General features: G+C 52.3%; 4 protein-coding genes and 1 non-coding gene across 7 annotated transcripts; 2 read left to right on the top strand and 3 right to left on the bottom strand.

Moving 5' to 3' along the window:
* The first annotated feature begins 1,263 nt into the window (after nt 1-1,263).
* On the top strand, nt 1,264-1,335 carry H257_11826. Its single transcript has one exon. It is a non-coding gene; the product is annotated as a tRNA-Pro (tRNA).
* A 722-nt stretch (nt 1,336-2,057) lies between these two features.
* On the top strand, nt 2,058-4,446 carry H257_11825. 2 transcript variants are annotated; one of them, XM_009838861.1, is made up of 3 exons: nt 2,058-2,268; nt 2,329-3,582; nt 3,655-4,446. In XM_009838861.1, the coding sequence occupies exons 1-3, from the start codon at nt 2,113-2,115 to the stop codon at nt 3,661-3,663; spliced, it is 1,419 nt and encodes a 472-aa protein (XP_009837163.1). In that variant the 5' UTR covers nt 2,058-2,112; the 3' UTR covers nt 3,664-4,446. The 2 variants fall into 2 exon arrangements, with proteins under 2 accessions (XP_009837163.1, XP_009837164.1); XM_009838862.1 differs by having other exon boundaries at nt 2,329-4,446.
* H257_11824 (hypothetical protein) lies at nt 3,827-4,510 on the bottom strand (the record flags this gene model as incomplete). The annotated part of the gene is made up of 1 exon (XM_009838860.1): nt 3,827-4,510. One exon carries the CDS (start codon nt 4,508-4,510, stop codon nt 3,827-3,829), a length of 684 nt encoding a protein of 227 aa, XP_009837162.1.
* A 246-nt stretch (nt 4,511-4,756) lies between these two features.
* On the bottom strand, nt 4,757-10,083 carry H257_11823. Of its 2 annotated transcripts, XM_009838859.1 has the most exons (6): nt 9,319-10,083; nt 8,858-9,196; nt 7,845-8,495; nt 7,577-7,755; nt 5,471-7,064; nt 4,757-5,009 (listed from the first exon to the last, which is right to left on the bottom strand). In XM_009838859.1, the coding sequence occupies exons 1-6, from the start codon at nt 10,063-10,065 to the stop codon at nt 4,851-4,853; spliced, it is 3,669 nt and encodes a 1,222-aa protein (XP_009837161.1). In that variant the 5' UTR covers nt 10,066-10,083; the 3' UTR covers nt 4,757-4,850. The 2 variants fall into 2 exon arrangements, with proteins under 2 accessions (XP_009837161.1, XP_009837160.1); XM_009838858.1 differs by lacking the exon at nt 4,757-5,009 and having other exon boundaries at nt 5,275-7,064.
* Nucleotides 10,084-10,653: 570 nt separating this feature from the next.
* On the bottom strand, nt 10,654-16,571 carry H257_11822 (hypothetical protein; the record flags this gene model as incomplete). Its single annotated transcript, XM_009838857.1, has 3 exons — nt 10,654-10,900; nt 10,985-11,172; nt 11,234-16,571. The coding sequence occupies 3 exons, from the start codon at nt 16,569-16,571 to the stop codon at nt 10,712-10,714; spliced, it is 5,715 nt and encodes a 1,904-aa protein (XP_009837159.1). The 3' UTR covers nt 10,654-10,711.
* Nucleotides 16,572-16,764: the final 193 nt, after the last annotated feature.

Here is a 16,764-nt window from a genome sequence, read left to right as displayed (position 1 = left end):
TCCTGGACAGCATAGACATGTCCAAGAGGGTACGTGAGCAGCTCGTTCGTCTCGATCGTGCCTCCAGGCTTGCCCTTCACGATGAACAAGATGGGCAGTTTCACTCCTATACATACACACGTTAACACATAAGGAGCGCATACCGTCTGCTCGGATTGTCAGCACTGCTGTCAGTCGCTCAGAGTGCTTGTCCGTCTTGGTGCACGCACTTGCTTGGTTGGCCAATTTCTGCCAACGTCAAGCCCGGGGGCTGTCAAAGAACACACCGGCCTCGTCCACGTTCAGGATTTGGCTGCGAGGGTAATGGCCGTACGTCGACCAAACGTGAACGGCGTTGCCCAACCACACGTCGTCCAGCACCTTTTGGGTCACCTTGCTGACACTCGGGACACGGTGGCGGAAGCGGTGTCGAGCGGCGAAGCGCAGCATGAGGCTGCGGAACGATTGGTACGCCACTGCTTCGTTCAGCTTGGACCCCAGGTACTGCACAAGCCACGCCTATTGTTTGCTGTTCACCCAACGCATGAGGTGGAACACCCTGAGATGTTCTTCGGCGCCACGCTTTGCGCGCATGTACGCCAACAGCTCCTCTTTGAACGGAAGGATCTCACGGTGGCCTTGGCCCCCCATTGTAGCATGGCGTTTGCTCGCCATGATGCGCGGCTCTCTTGAACGCCAGTCCTGCCATGTCGCTCGTGGGATCTTCTTCTCACGGCAGAACTGGCGTTCGCTTGTGGCGCTGGACGCGCGAAACTCAGACAGGAGCTGCTTGCGCTGGCCGTTCGAGTACCGATTCTGTTTGCGCTTGGTTGCTCTCATCGCAAAGTGCGTGTGTAGATTTGAATTGCATCAAAGTCTGGATTTGAATCTAGCCAATTAGAGGCAATCGACTTCGTGATTGGTCTTTGATTATTCACGTGATTTTATCCTATCAAATCATAAGATCATACCTCCCCACTTTTCATTATTCAATAAAAAAATGGAGAGTGGCCCTGGCCGGGTTCTACCGCCGACCACTGTACTTGTTTACAGTTCAGACAATGTACTGGTATAGTATCAGGTTCAACCCTCGTTTTCGGTCATTATACATTCCTTCTGGAGAAATATCAAGCGAAAACCAGGCCTCGATGGAGTCTACCCGAAGCCCGTGAACATGCCTTCCTCGTCGTTAACGTTACTACTAGTACAATATACGTAGTCAACGGCAGGACTGCTAAAGCGATCCGCCTACGTAATCGTTCCATATTATAAAGATTCAAGAAAGCCTCTTTGGTCTAGTGGTATGATTCCTGCTTAGGGTGCAGGAGGTCCCGATTTCGATCATCGGAAGAGGCCATGCTTTTTCCAACATTTGATTTTTACTGCTATTAATAGCTACTCCGGAGTACTACCAGTAGTATTTGTACGAACGAAGCCCCGGAAGAGTACCTATAATAGTACTCGAAGTATTACATATCATCAACACCTCTGCCCGAATTAATGAATGATCGACATCTTAATTGTATATGTAACGTTATAGCGTATCCATCGTTCACCCGTAGCAGTCGCCGCGGCTGTACGAGTAACATTACGCCTTGTTCGATGTGCGTGCTGTTACAGTGCTGGACTCGATTGCTCCAAAGACGTGGGGCTGACGGCCGGACGCCATGGAGTGACGCCTCGATTTCGGTCTCGAGTGGTGCAATTGCCCAACAACACAAGTAAACTACAGTACAACTTGATGTCAATGGAAATCGTATTCTTGTGGTCCACACAACAATCTCAACACGTTATCACAGTAACATGGCTTTCAACAAGCAATTCATTTGATGGATAATTTCAGTTATTCAACAGCCGCTATGTGCGGTAAAGTGGAGTAGAGGACGTGGGGGAAAGCTTCCGAGACATGCCGCATATTCTTGGATGACAAGATTCGTCAAGATGGCGCCAAACCGTTTCGGATATCAGGAGAATTGGCCAATCAAACTCGCTTAATGCATCAAACTGCTTGCAGATTGGGCCATCAATTTTGAACAATTCACCAGCCTTTCTTCTACAAGTAAAGGGCCGTCACCTTGCCGCCATTGTGGTAATTCCTCAGACTTCCATTTTTTCACTCAATATCACAGCACCATGATGACTGGCCAACAATCTGGCCAAAGCAGCAGATCATTCATTGACGACTTGGTCGATATTATCAGCGAACCTGTACTTGCACAGACGCCAAAGGACCCCATCCCGATGCTTTCGAATGTCAAACAACATCTCCACGATGGCCCCAACGATCCAGTATGCATTGCTCGTGATGTATCTGTTTGATGATTGCAATTTCCTGATGCTATTCTTTAGAAGGCTGCTGTTGCCTACCCTTGTCGATCCGTGCTTCCTGCGGGTTTCTGGTCTCATGTGACCAACCCCCACGACTCCCCATCCACTTTGACTACACAAGCTCCATTACAACATGTCAATATGCTTGTGCCCCAACCAGCTGACGCTGCGCCATGCCATGATACGACCCAACATGACAAACTCGACCAGAATGACCAAGGCAACGATGGAACCACAGCCATTCTGTACGATTACCCGCCTACTGTCTTGGCGAGTCTATGGACCAAGGATGGCTCCCATGAACAGTCCAAGCAAAGCAGATGGCATGATCATCAGTTACCCCCCTCGGCTGCCAACGTGGTGGTTCATGGCTGGGTGGAATCTAACGGCGAGGAGTCTGGTGTTTCAGATTCTGGCAACTTTCCACCTCAAACACGAACGACGACCACCACCGTCGACATTGAATGCAACGAGACCAACGCAGTTGACATCGCCTTGTCGCAGTTTGTACACACCAACGTCGACGAAAAAGATGCAGAAATCGATCGCCTGACCAAGCAAAACGAATGCCTCGTGCACTTACTGCGCAAAGTGACGGCCAAAGTTATGCAAAACCGCACCGACTTGGCGTTTTACCGCAATAAGCTTCGGGTACTAATGCGACCCGTACCCAAACCTGCGACATCGGAAATGTCCGTGCAGACCCACGATGACGATCTTGCTGACGAAGTGGATGGAGGGCGCCCCCAGTCGGCGGACGTCGGGTCCCCCCAAATCGAAGCACTGACGTGGCAACTCAAGGTAGCGTCTGCGAAAATCCTCTCCCTCAGCACATGCCTCGACGCAGCCAAGGCCCAGTTGGACGCCGACTCGACGTCGACGGCGGCCTTGACGAAAAAGTACCAAGCTGAAGCGGTAGCGTGGAAGGCGCAGTTGATGGAAGCGCAAAAAGAAGCGAGTGCCCATCGCTCGACGGTGCAGAGTCAAGATGCGTTGGCGAGTGTCTTGTGTGACTACGTCGGTCGATGCGGGATCGCGATTGATCCATCGATGCCTGCGACGAAAGCTAAAGCGCTGCTGCAACCCCACAGAGTCGTGAGGCGAACACATAAGGTCGTCGCGGATGGCTTGTACGACCAATTGACCGACAGCATGACGAGGGAGCTGGCGTTTCTGTCGAAACTCGACGCGTTCGATCCCACCGACTCGACAGCGTGCCACAGTTTGCTCAACCGGCGCCAGCACCACCGCGGTGGCAGCACACACGACGATTACGTACGAGTGAATTGCTAATTGTACACTATACAATGGGCATGTTTTGAGACTACCTTTTCGGCCTGTCACTAGGAATACTAAAGTCGTGACTCACGGCGGGATTGGCGATACAGTGTCTTCGAAAGGAATATGTAGTTTTTGATAATATAGTATGTGCATGACATGCACTGCCAGTCGGTTGGCGACGCGCAAAGAAACTGTTTGTAGTATTTGAGCAATATGGCCTGGGTTTGGTGTGGTTGGGCTAGTTGTGGCCAAGTTGGTTGGTCATATTGTCCTGGGCGTGGCATCGGTCACATATTCGAGCGAGATCGTGGAGGCCCCCGCCAAGGACGTGTCCTTTGTGCTTGGAGTGGGTGCTACACACACTTTCGCCGCACCGTCGGCAATGATGTCTTCGATTCACGATCGAGAACGCTGTGAAGCACAGCCCACACATGGGCTTTTCCTTCCACCTCGACGGCAATGTCACTGGATGCCGCACGGCGCAGTGCGGGTACCCCGCCGCCGCCAGCGCCGCGAGCACTTCGTCCGAACACTGTGTCACATGTCTCAACGCCTTGCCGCGGTGCAACGTCTCGATGGCCCCTGGAACGGCCTTCAAGTACGAGTACACGACATCAACCGGCAAGGCTGGGTGCATGCACATGTAGTGCAGAAGACTCATGCCATGTTCGTCCACTTCGTGGCCCAGCCGGGGCGATGTTTGGACGGCGGCAAGGACAACCTCCCATCGTCCGGCCGATACGTCTGTCAATAGCGTCGCTGACAACGACCACCACGCATGCGACGACGATGACGACAATGCCAACGCCAGCATCAATCTGAACGTGACTGACCGTTTTGGGATAGTGTGCAGCAGAGGGAATTCGAACTCTGTAAGACTGGTTTTGGCGGTTACGGCGGTTTCATGCCACGTGAGCTGCATTCTCCAGCTAATTCGACCCAGTGATTATAACAAAGGACTGTAACATCAAACTAAGCCTTGCTTACACTAATTGTTGAGTTTACTGTGTGCAAGCGCTCAAATCTTTCGAGACTACATACTATGAAGGCGGCATGTTGGACGTTTGCTTGGCATACTGTACATGCTGCAAAGTCGTTTCTCTATTGTCTGGGTGTACTGGAAATACTGTGAATTCGATACACTTCGTAGGAATGCATAGTCCAGGAATGGGGTGTAGAAGTGTATATTTCTCTTTAAAGGAGTTTAGACACTTTGACCCATGTCAATCTACAGCGGAACGCCTTGTGTTGACGATCGCTGTTTACAACGTGTCTACGCTAGGTGACTTCCAGCCAGTGGCAAATCCTTTCGTGCCGTCAGGACCTTTGGCCATTCGCGCCGCCGCTGTGCCGCCGCCCCCGTTTTCTTTCATGACCCGTCGCAAGCTCGAGTTCACACCGGTGCCTTTCCGCTCCGCCCCCTACGCCGACATGGCAATATCAGCATCCCAAAGCGTAATCCCAATCCCATCCTCAATACACATATTCCACACACATGTTAATATACACATATTAATATGTGTGTAGAATATGTGTATATATATATATTAATATACATATTGCATATTAATATGTGTGTGGAAAATGTATATATATATATATACATATTGTCAAGTCGATTATTCGAATATATGGAATGAGTGCGTGGGGTGTGTTCAATCGAAGGAGACAAACCAAATCGCACAGACAAAATCGACCGACCAATCAAAAGCCAAACCATCGAATTAGTGCGTGACTTGAAATAGTGTGAATGACTGACTGGTTTTGCATGCAAAATTTCAGCACAAAACACAACATCGAGCGCAAAGATCCAACTGTCAGCTTAATCACAATATATACATACACCTCTATGAATCATAAATAGGTCAGACACGTGGCTTACTTCGACGCGCACAATATGCGTGGCCATGGCCGGTTTGTCCCCAAGGGGCTGCGCGATCGCAAACTCCACCTTATCGCCCACATTCAACGCCTTTCGGTCGTGGTGTCCGCCATGCAGCAGCAGCAGACTCTTGTTCACGTACGCTACCCGTTCTTGGTCTAGAGCTGCGCTTTGTTCCGATGACGTGGCAGTCCCAGCGGCGGCCACGACGATGGTGCCTCCTTGGACATTGACCAGCTCGACCACACCCGTTCGCGCGCTAGACGACACCAACGTCACTTGGGTCGCTTGCTTGCTCTTGCCCACGACTTGGCACGTCACAATGTCTCCAGGACGGAGTACCGCAGATGGATCGACTTGATCTTCGACATGGTACATCCATCCGTGGCGACCGCCATCACCACCGTCGTCTTCACCTCCGTCGTCACATCCGCCCTGGTTGTCGTCGTCGGCAATCTCATCCGCCGTACTACTATTGTCGGCTGCCACACAGAGTTGCTTGAGCTTTCCAGCCGTGGACGTAACTGCTGATGTCTGGTGTTTTTTGTGGTGGTGATGATGATGCGATTTCTGGCTGCTGCGATAGCTCGCGCGCGCAACGATAGCTTGGTCAATGATACGCACTTGCTTGGGTGGAAGCGTTCCTTGGGGTACTTTGGTAATCGCCACAGCCTTGGGCTTTCGATCAGCGCCACTCTTGATTGTAAACGTGACCTCGTCGCCTTCGCGGAGCTTGGGTGTGCTCCCCTTGTCCGCGACGTCGGTCACACGGAAATACACTCGCTCTCCGTCCGTGGACTCGATGAAGCCGTACCCTTCCGTCTTGACCAGTACCACCCATCCCGAACTAGTAATACTAGTACTGGATTTCACCACCCGAATCGCCTTGGCCACCAAGTGTTGACCACGTTTTGTGCGTACGATGCTGCATGTGACCTCGTCGCCTACTTGCAACTCATACCGGGCGTCGTGGAGGCTCTCGGGGGCAAAGAAGTCGGCGTCGGCGTCGTGCGGAGCGACGGCCGCAGTCCAATCTGGCCGATTCGACAGGACGATCTTGACCTCCCCCTTGGCTTTTCCATCGTCGGCGGATGGATGGCCAACAACGATGGACAGACCCACCAAACGCGCATACAAGTCGAGCGCGGTGCGTTGCGCCGGCGTCAGTTGCTTCAGCACGAGCGCCACGTCGTCATCTGGAACGTGATCGGCAAATGTTGTCTGGAGCTGGCGGCGAAGTTCGGGGAAAGGTTCCAGGGGACATGTGGATGTTTGAAACGTGATGCGGCCGTCGGGGGCATACCCAGAATCCGACTTGCGGTGGGAAGGGGTTGACGCTGCCACGACGACAACACCCGTCGTCTGTTGGTGCACCACGACTTCCCACACAATCGTGTGCTTGGGCAACACTTGGACGCGAACAGCGCGAATGCCGTCGGACCTGGCTCCACCAGCCGCCTTGGGATTTGGAATTACATCAAACGATACTTCGACCCCTTGACGTAACGACAGAGTCGGCTGCGACGACCAGCCGCCTGCAGACAGCAGCACGTCCGACACGCGAAAGTACGCGTCCCCGGGGCGATCGACGCATCTACCACACAGGACTCTGGCATGAGCATGTATGTGGATATATCATATTGTTACGGCGATTCGAAATTGAAGTGTTTGGGTGTAACCACATCGGCAGACGACTATCGATATACGTACGACCAATCAAAACCCTGATCAAGAATCCAGTAGCCAATCAAATCCACTCGTCGACCAACGCAACATCGAATTAGTGTGTGAACTAATTTATTAGTGTGAAACTGGACGATCTTTCCATACAAAAGACAGTACAACGAACCAATCGATCGATAGATTTGCCGATCAGCACAACAGTCAAAGTTTCAGGACACTATGACCACCATGAAACAAGTGGTAACGAGCTTGCTATTTATTTCCACGAGCCACCAAAACAGAGAAAATGTATGGACGGACACACGATGTGTTATTTGTAAACCAACAACAGTCGATGCATTGCAAAGTCACTCATGCGACGAGGTAATAATACATGTGTGACAGCGAACAACGACGGATAGATGTACAGTACACACAACGTACTTGATAAAGCCAAAATCATCTTTGAGGGATGACACGGTGCCAACTTCGCGGCCATCAGGGTGCAGTTGATGCCAGCGCACGTGGACTGCGAATTGCATTCCACGACGAAAGTCTTGCAACACATCGTACATGACGACGTCGCCCGCCTTGGCCGCATACGACACTTCCGACCATTGTACCTACCATAAACAAACAATATAGTACATCGCTGTACAGGATCGCGTCTATCCATATTGATACACTATGGGCATGTCGACTAATCTCTTACCGGCAAGGTGGTGGTGGTGGTGGTGGGAGGGTTTGACCTGGTGGTAACGTCATCGTCGTCGTCTGCGACAACGTTAACGATGGGTTGGATCTGGCCCAAGCCGCCATTGTGGTTGCCACGTGGGGTTGTGTGTGATTTAGAGTCGTGGTGGCCATTCGTTCGACTCAGATCCTTGGGGGCGACCACCACCGTGCCTTGGACATTGGTGGCTACCACCGCTTCAAAAACCACAGGTTGGTCGACGAGCTTTTCGACTCGAATGGCGGTGACCCGAGCTCGTCCAGACGCTTTGGTCAAGTGTTTGGGCGGCGTACACTCGTTCGGGTCTTGCAGTTCGTCTGGCACGACAAAGAACGAGACACTGTCCCCTTCAGCCAACACCATTCCCTTCTTCTCCTCGTTGGAAATGGCAAACGTGGCGTCTTGCAGCCGACTCAAACATCGAATGGTGCCAGTGTGTCCCCCCTTGATCGACGTCACAACCCCCGTCTCCCGCACCAGCGACGTCAGCACGGCTTCGATGGCCGCGTTGCGCTTGGCTACGGCGCTCAATGTGACTGTCAAGTCCACCGCGCGCTTTAATCCTGTTTGCCGATGGATGGCAATGCGGAATTGGACATCATCACCCACGCGTGGAGGATGGGACCCGCTCTACGTAGGCAGATTAGTCTCGAAAACAAACATTCCCAAGTGATTACTATCTATTTTCTCGACTGGAATAACCGTACATATGCACGATATATATATATATATATCGTGCATATGTATGGTTATTCCATGTCTTGGATGGTCCATGATATATATATATATATATATCATGGACCATCCAAGACATTTAATCACAGCTCGTGTAGGAGTACACCACCCAAGCTACATATCTGCATACACGAATCTGACATGTTTGGAGTTACACAATATATATAGAGGCACAATTACGAACGACATATATAGTGGGCAATATATAAAGAAACAGAAAACGTGATGACACGAGTAAACAGAAGGAGTGGCCGTACCGGAAAGCTTTGGGCATTGAATCGCACAATCGGTTTGCGAAGGGGTGTAGGTGCGGGGGTGGTCGTTGCTTCAGAGGCTGCCACGTCCTTTGACGAGTCTGCCGCGACGACGACGTCGATGGTTCCTGTCGCGTCGGCAGATTGTCTGGACGAAGAGGTCGAATGATAATGGCTCGGTTTGTGTTTAGGAGGCAAGCTCTTGGTTACAACTCCGTGTGTGAGTTGGTCTGAAACGTCTTCAAGAACGATCGTGCCTTTGGCCAACCGTTGGATATGTGTGGCACTTTCTTTGCCAGTACGCGGGTGTGTCGTCAACTCAAACGACAATTCATCGCCCACCTACATCACATGGCATCTATTTGTTAGCCAAAATCGACGACTGCGGCAACCACCCCATCCTCATACATGCAGCAAGTCACAACTCGAAGAATATTCACTAGAAATATGAATGAAATACCCACCTGGACATGCGAAAGCAACGTCGATGACGTGTCTGACGGTTGTTGTGCCGACGTTGAGGCGTCGGTAGCTCGCGCGGGCACTTCGGATTCGTGGAAGAACACGTCTTGCTTGAGCTCGAGACAATGCAGGAAACCAAACCCACCATCCTCTCGGAAATTCGTGACAAAGCCTTCGTGTCGCGGGGCGTTGGCGGCTTGACCCCACCGGCCGGAGGGGGCGGGCCGTTGGCTGTCCTGGTGGTCGCGGCCGTAGCCCCCGCCGCGTGCGCCATACGACGAGTTGCTGTCTTGACGATCGTACCCTCGTCCATTGTTGTCTTGTCGACCAAATCGACCCGAGTCCTGAGAGTCGTAGTTTCGGCGACCACCGCGGTCGTCGTAGTCTCGGCGACGATCTTGATAGTCACCCCGTTCGTCGCGACGGTCGTACGAAGCACCACGAGATGATGGATGGTCGTCTCCTCGGCGAAAGTTCGAGGTGTCCGCACGAGGAGCAGGGGCAGCTGCTTGCTGCCCTCTCGTTACCCAGTAGTTGGACGCCGCTGGCGCCTTTGCGGGTGCAGCGGGCACGACAGGTCGCGAAGGGTACTCATCCGTCCTTGACGAAGAAGGAGCATTGGTCGTACTTGGCACACTGGCGTGCTGTTGCGGCACGGTGAGGCGCTCGTCGTCCTCATCGCATGCGTCGGCCCAATTCCCAGATTGTGGCTGTCGAAACATGATGGCACACAGGAAGTGCACTTCCATTGCATGGCCCACCGCCGCTGGTATCCGGATAATACCGGATAATCCAGAACCTTGGCATGCTGAGTGGTACAGTATGTATGTAGCAAGAATGGGCTACAGAATTTTGAAACCATTTAGGCCAGTGGAAATCAAAGCGTGGTATTGAATGATGCCAACGACGTGCTTGTTCTCGATGTATTGTCAAATTTCAAACCCACTCAACTGGCACACATCTTACCGTTAACGTTAACACGTTAGCCGAAGAACGAACTACACAGTGTGTTAGAATACCAGCATGATGGCATGTGTCCAGATCGAATACGACACTGTACTCGAGCCCCATACACTCAACCAGGCTACGATATATATGGCGTCAGTCATCATGAATCCACTTGATAAGATACGACAAAAGTGGCTGGGGTTCGTATTGCCTCCAATTTCTTCTAAGCTTAACATTGATTGACAATTTCGAGTGCTAAATCATACTGTAATCTCGTGTAAATTATATAAGCCCACTTGTAACCCTAAACACAGAACTTGTGTGCTTTGGCATATTATATACTTGAGTACATACAACAAGATAACAACAATGTTATCCTAAATTGGTGGGAAAAATGTCAAATATGAAACTGGCTTTTTGACTTTATGCAAATCAAGAACTATCGACTCAATCGTTCAACGGAATGGCCGACAACAAGTGGAGTTCGCCGTCGCGTTCGAGGCACTGTCGTTTTTCCACAGGCTCTTCAATCACAAACAGCCGCCAAATCTTTAAGTCGAAAATGTAAAATGTGTTCTTGGAGCGGATGGACAAGATGCCATTGATGACTGCCGACGCTGGGTCAATGTAATACACCTACCATCAAACAATGAGAAAACGTGGTTCATGGATTGAAAACGAATAGAAGATAGGTATACGTGTAGATTCATAACGTTATACCTCTTGGGCAATCCAACGCTGTGGGTCAAACACAAATTTGGCCGACGACGCCAGAAACAGCGAGTTTTGGTTTGGTGGCGGCAGCGACGGGTGTCGAATTCGCTCGTACAAGTAACAGAGCAGCACGGATCCAATGCAAATACCCACCAGTGTCATGAACCGAACAAAGCTTCCAATGGCAATGGTCCCTAAATAGGAATACCATAAACAAGTTAGACTAGTCTGACAGCTCATACATATGCACTGTACCGTTGGAGCAGACAAGTTGATAATCCACTTGAGTAAACTCGCACTTGCGGTCCAAACTCGCTGTGTGGGTTGTTGGCGACGCAAACGACAGGATGGCGGAGAGCCCCCACACCATGAAATTGCACTTGACGATGTACGCTGTCGTGTATTGTTGGGTCAGAACCATGAGGATGTCATTGAGGACAAACACGAGCCACGACACCTCGGACGCGGCCAGGAACGTCTTGAAGTGCCGAATGGCTTGGTCCGTTGCGGTTTCGCCCACGACGGCGTTGGTCGACACGAAGTGGTACACAAGATTGAGAGGCTCCAGTTGCAGGACTTGAGTACTGAGCAGATTGATGGCTGCTATGCTTCGAATGAACACGAACGTTCGTCCAATCCAAACGATTCCCGCGACTCGATTCAGTTCAAACAAGTTGAGCCCTTCGACATAGCCGCGATTCGCCAATAGGTAGATCATGGCCAACGCCGCGACACAAATCATGATGCATGTCACGTACACGCATGCGTACCGGATGTAGTAGGCGACGTTGACTGGTATTTCCAACGGGTTCACCAGACTGCCGAGGTCCACGATCGTCGTTGTGATGACATTGATGGAACCAACGTCGCCTTGAAACGACATCACTTCGCGCGCAGCAATCGCCCAGTCGTACGCCAACAGCCATCCAATGTAGTGGAAGGCAGGTAATGCCGAGTCAAAAAGGTTTTGGCGAACTAGGGTTATGTTGGACTCGGGTGTTTTCATCACATATTGGGCAATGTTGACGTCCAGGACGCGGATTTCTTCTTGGACAGATACAGCCATCGCTCTCCACTTGGTCACGACAGACGAATCGGGGAACAACGTGGTGTTGAGCAGAAACGCGGTGGGGGCTTGAATGAAATCGGACAAGCACATGTTGGAGAAGGACTTGATTTGAGTGCAGATGGCGTTCGATTCGTTGGTGGTCACGTCTGGCCGGACGATGTTGGCGCCGACAGATGCGATCAGGCGCGCGTGCGTCGGCGGTGTCGTGAGAAACTCGCCCATCCCTAGCCCGCACGCTGACTCGGCACCAGTATACAGGTACACTCCTTCACCCAAGGCTGAGGCCGACACGGAGCTGCATAGCAAGTTTCCACCCACGGTATACACGTACCCCGCATCTATCCACGACGCCGGGACGTAATTCGCTTCCATCTTTGCACTCAATAGGGAAAAGGTGACGCTTAACGCTTTGGATTTGGTTCGCATGATGGCAATGTCATCTTGCACTTGAAGCACCAGCGCCGTCAGCGACGGTGGTGGGGGCATGTGCTTGACGTCGACCGAGCCGAACGGCCCAATCACGTTGCGAAACGCACCGTACGTGTCTCCCGTCAAGGCCGACGGTTGTTGGATGGTTCCGTTGCCTACCAGAATGGTTTCCATCGATTGTGTAGCGAATGCAAAGTTGGGGGTATTTCGAATCAAGCTGGCTCCCCCCATGTTGCTCGTGGCACTGGTGACCGCCCACAGATCGGATGCGAACGTCCAGTACATTTTCATGCTCGTTTGAGACGTCAGCTTGAACGTGCCGTTCGTGTACTTGAGGGTCATGGGGTACGACAACCCAAACGCGTTGTGGATGTTGAACGTGCCGATGATCCCTACAGACTTGTAGTTTTGCCAGTCGACTTTGTATGCTGTAACTCCAAACGACGTCCAGTGTTTGACTTCGTCCGATTCCGACACTCGCGTGGCCTTGACCGTGTTCCACCACTGCGAGCCCTTGTCGACTTGGCTCAGCGGCGCTGCGAACGCAGTCGTCAGCGAAGTGCCCCAGCACGAGGCCAAACGATTCCAATTCACATTTCGCAGCATGCTTTCCAAGTAGACTGCGCCGTTGGCCGTGTAGTTTTGATTGCACCGGAGTTGTCGTTTGGCCGAGTTGGCCATTTCCCACGTCTTTTCAAAGTTTAGCCAGCAGTACTGCGTGGAAATCCACGGCGCCAAGCATGCGTCCATGTTGCGGAGACCGCGCACGACTGTGGCCACGTCCGATCCGTCCGTCGCCTTGACACGTGTCACGTACAGGGGCGTCATCAGCACCGCCACGGCCGTTGGCAGCGACATGTTGTAGTCTGCATCGCCGATAAATTTGGAATCGTCCAACGCCACCGCTCCTGCTTTCGGGCGTAGAACCAATTGCTGGTTGTACAAATTCGCCACAAATGCATGTTCTCGCGACGCGTTGTAGTTGGCCCACCAGAAATCGTTGGCCATATTCGTTGAGGTCAATTTCAAGTACGTGACACTCCCAAAGATGGTCGCAAACACGTAAAACAGTCCCGCGATGGCAACGATGCGGTTGGCTGGCGCTGATTTGATGAACGAAGACTCTAAAGGAGACAGGGATTGGGTTGGAGCGGATTTGACTTGGATAGATTCGCGGCGATGGGCATTGTTCAGTTGTGGGGGAGGAAACACCTTCTTTCCCCACTTGACAGTTCTCGTCGCTTGCGGGTCTTGGACCAAGAGCCAAAGCTTTAAGTCGAAAAAGTACGACCCAAACGTCAGTAGGCCGCACATGACACAAGACGCGCGGTCCACCACCCACGTTCCCCCGGCTAGCGTGTCTTTGCGCAAAAACGCCATGGCTGTGCCAGATAGCAACAGATGGCCGTTCATACCTTGCGAATTGGACGGTCGGTTGCATTGCCAAAGCTTGACGCCGACAAACGACCCGAAAATGCACGCCAGTTGAATGATCACCAGGGTGATAGCTCGGGAGGAGCTCCCCAGCTCAATCTGACCGCTTTCACAAGACAATCGCATTAACCTGTAGTCGGCCTCGCACTTTCGGTTGATACTAGCGGTGATGCGGTACGGACTTGCGACATCGTAGACGAAGTAGATGATCCAGCCGACCCCCGTGCTGATGGGCGCAAAGTACGGCGGGGCGTTTCCACTCAAAAGCAACAGGATATCGTTGATCACGTACGAAATCCACATGGCTTCACCGCTTACAATCATGCTTTCGATGAACGTTCGAGGTGTAAACTCAAATTGGGTGTACCCGTGGTGTACCCCAAACGTCAGTGGTGACGTACTCAGGAGCACCACTGCCGTCATGCCGCGCACCAAGAGCAACGGCCGGCCCAGCCAAACGGCCCCCACGATGCGATTGAAGCGAAAGAGGTTGCGACCGACAATACGAACCCGAACGAGGACCGTGTATCCAGTGAAAATAGCCCCCACAGAGACCAAGATGGCACTGACAACGACGGAGACGACCCACAGGTACTGGCACGCACTCTTGGGCACTTCCAACGCATGGGCCTGGTTGATCACAGGCGCATACTTGTTGGAGACGAGGGACAACGTGTTGGAATCGCCTTCGAACGACACGACTTCCCGCACCCCCACTGCCCATTCAAATAGGTACACCCAACCAAAGACATCCCACGCGGCTGGCGCCGTCGTGAGGAGGGTTTGCGATAGGAACGCATCATTGCCGTCGGTGGTATCGACGGCAAGCTGAATTGTGCCCACCCCCAGCGCGGCTATGTCGGCGCGGACCGCGTTGATCTGACCCTGCAACGCTTCTTTGGCAGTGTAGTCTTTGATGAGGATGGTGAGTGCAGTCGCAGCGGAGGTCACGACTGACGAACATACAGCGGCCAACAACGGACACATGGAGCAAATAGCGGCCGCGTCGACTGGCGACTGCAAGTTGGATGATACCAACGCAAACAGCATGTTGAATTTGTTCAAGAGAACCGTGTGGCGTTCTTGCTCGGAGCAGGATGCGTCAAATGAAAAGGACGACTGGACGTATGGAAGGCCTTGGCGAACGGGGCACGAGGGGTCGCCGCCCATGTACAAGTACTGGATGTTCGTCCACGATGGAGGGACGGGGTCTGCATTGTAGCCAGGAATGGCCATAAAGGCCTTGTTGAATTCATCGTTGGATTGAGCCAACACAGTTACAAGCTGTTGAAACGTCGATACGAGTGTTTTCAACGACGGAGGCAACGCCACCAAGTACAAGTCGACAGACCCGAACGGCCCGATGTTGGCGCTGACCATATTCACGCCAGGCAACGGCGGGAATCCAAAATAACTTTCAAAGTCTTTGTATAAGCAATCGCCAGGCTCGGGGTTCCAAGGGGCCTTGCACGGGTCGCAGGCGTAACCAGCGGGGTCAGCCGTGTAGTCGGCGTAGCTGCAAGGCGGCGTAAAGCGCTGGTTGTCTGGATCGTTGCGTACAAGACTCAACCCCTGGTCCCCCCAAATGTTCATGTCGTTCCACGGCCCCCAGCACATGATCGCCGTGGACCACAACGATCCTCGATATCCATATACCAAGTTCTTGATGGAAATCGCTTGGTTGCCCCCGAAGGCATTTTGAACGAAAATCTTTTCGTCCATCCCCCACGCGAACAAGTTGTTGTATTCAAGCTCAAACGTGGTGATCCCCATCTTGTTCCAATACGCGACTTCAGTCGCCACGTCCATGAATGCGTTGTTGGTGGTTTGACGAATCCATTCGAGACCTTTGGCAGATTTGCGCAATGCGTTGCCCATGGTCTGGTTAAAGTTGTACTCGTTCGATTTCATGAAACTTTGCCAATTCACGAGGCGCAAGGGGACCTCAAAGTACACTCCCCCGTTGGCAGTGTAGCGGTCGTAGCATCGCTTCTGCCGCCGCGCCGTGTGCGCCACTTCCCACGTTCGATTGAGATCGATCCAGCAGTATTGCGTTGGTAGATCAATGGGGCCATCGGTGTCCCGCAGGGCTGCGATGACGGCCGCCAGGTCCCCGGTGCCCCCTTTCAGCGCCATGAGGGGATACGCCGTGGCGACTTCAATCGGCGTGTAAAATGTCGAGTAATCCTTGGCCAGACCATACGATTTGGATGTAAAGTCGATCGAGCCGGTGCCGGCTAGATTGAGTTGGTTGTTGAACACGTCAATGATGTACGACTGCGCCCCCGACGAATTGAAACCGGCCCACCACAGGTCGTTTAACATCACTGGAGATAGCAACCGGAGGTAGTACACGGTCAAAACCAGCGTAAACACAAGGTACGACAGCCCCAACGCCGCTTCCGCCATTTCGGTCTTGGTCATGGTCATGTCCTTAATACTTGGATCACAAAGTGTGTCTTGACGCGAGAGAGACGCACGTGGAGGTATCGACACGGACGTTCGGCGCGGTTTCGAAGCCGGGACAGTGTCGTCCGTCGCCGACACGAGATCACTTATACGTTGCATCACAACGTCGCAAGGCAGCACGGCCCCAAATTTGGCTAGGGGAAATGGAGGACCTAGCCCCACGCTGTTGAAACTGGGGCGGTGCTGGTCCATGAAGGTGGTGGTCGCAAACGTGTCTGCTTGGTATGTGTTGGCACGACGGACTACGTGTCTGAATGTATTTGGTTTGAAAGGGCATGAAACTACTGGGTTCCAAAACGGCTGCCATAAAACGACGAGACAATCGTAATCATGTGACGTGAAACCACCACCATAGCAGTTACTTGTACATACCGTTGCGTTAATC

Source organism: Aphanomyces astaci (genome assembly GCF_000520075.1).
Source record: "Aphanomyces astaci strain APO3 unplaced genomic scaffold supercont1.36, whole genome shotgun sequence".
Classification (NCBI taxonomy): Eukaryota; Oomycota; class Saprolegniomycetes; order Saprolegniales; family Verrucalvaceae; genus Aphanomyces; species Aphanomyces astaci.
The sequence above is the reverse complement of the archived record's forward strand: the minus strand, read 5'-3'. Positions and strand labels throughout refer to the sequence as shown.

Coding starts and splice junctions, on each gene's coding strand:
- H257_11825 (XM_009838862.1), top strand. CDS start 2,113: ATGATGACTGGCCAACAATCTGGCCAAAGCAGCAGATCATTCATTGAC. Junction 2,269..2,328: donor ACGATGGCCCCAACGATCCA/GTATGCATTGCT, acceptor GCTATTCTTTAG/AAGGCTGCTGTTGCCTACCC.
- H257_11823 (XM_009838859.1), bottom strand. CDS start 10,065: ATGGAAGTGCACTTCCTGTGTGCCATCATGTTTCGACAGCCACAATCT. Junction 9,197..9,318: donor CGTTGCTTTCGCATGTCCAG/GTGGGTATTTCA, acceptor CATGTGATGTAG/GTGGGCGATGAATTGTCGTT. Junction 7,065..7,576: donor GATGATTTTGGCTTTATCAA/GTACGTTGTGTG, acceptor CCTGTGTGGTAG/ATGCGTCGATCGCCCCGGGG.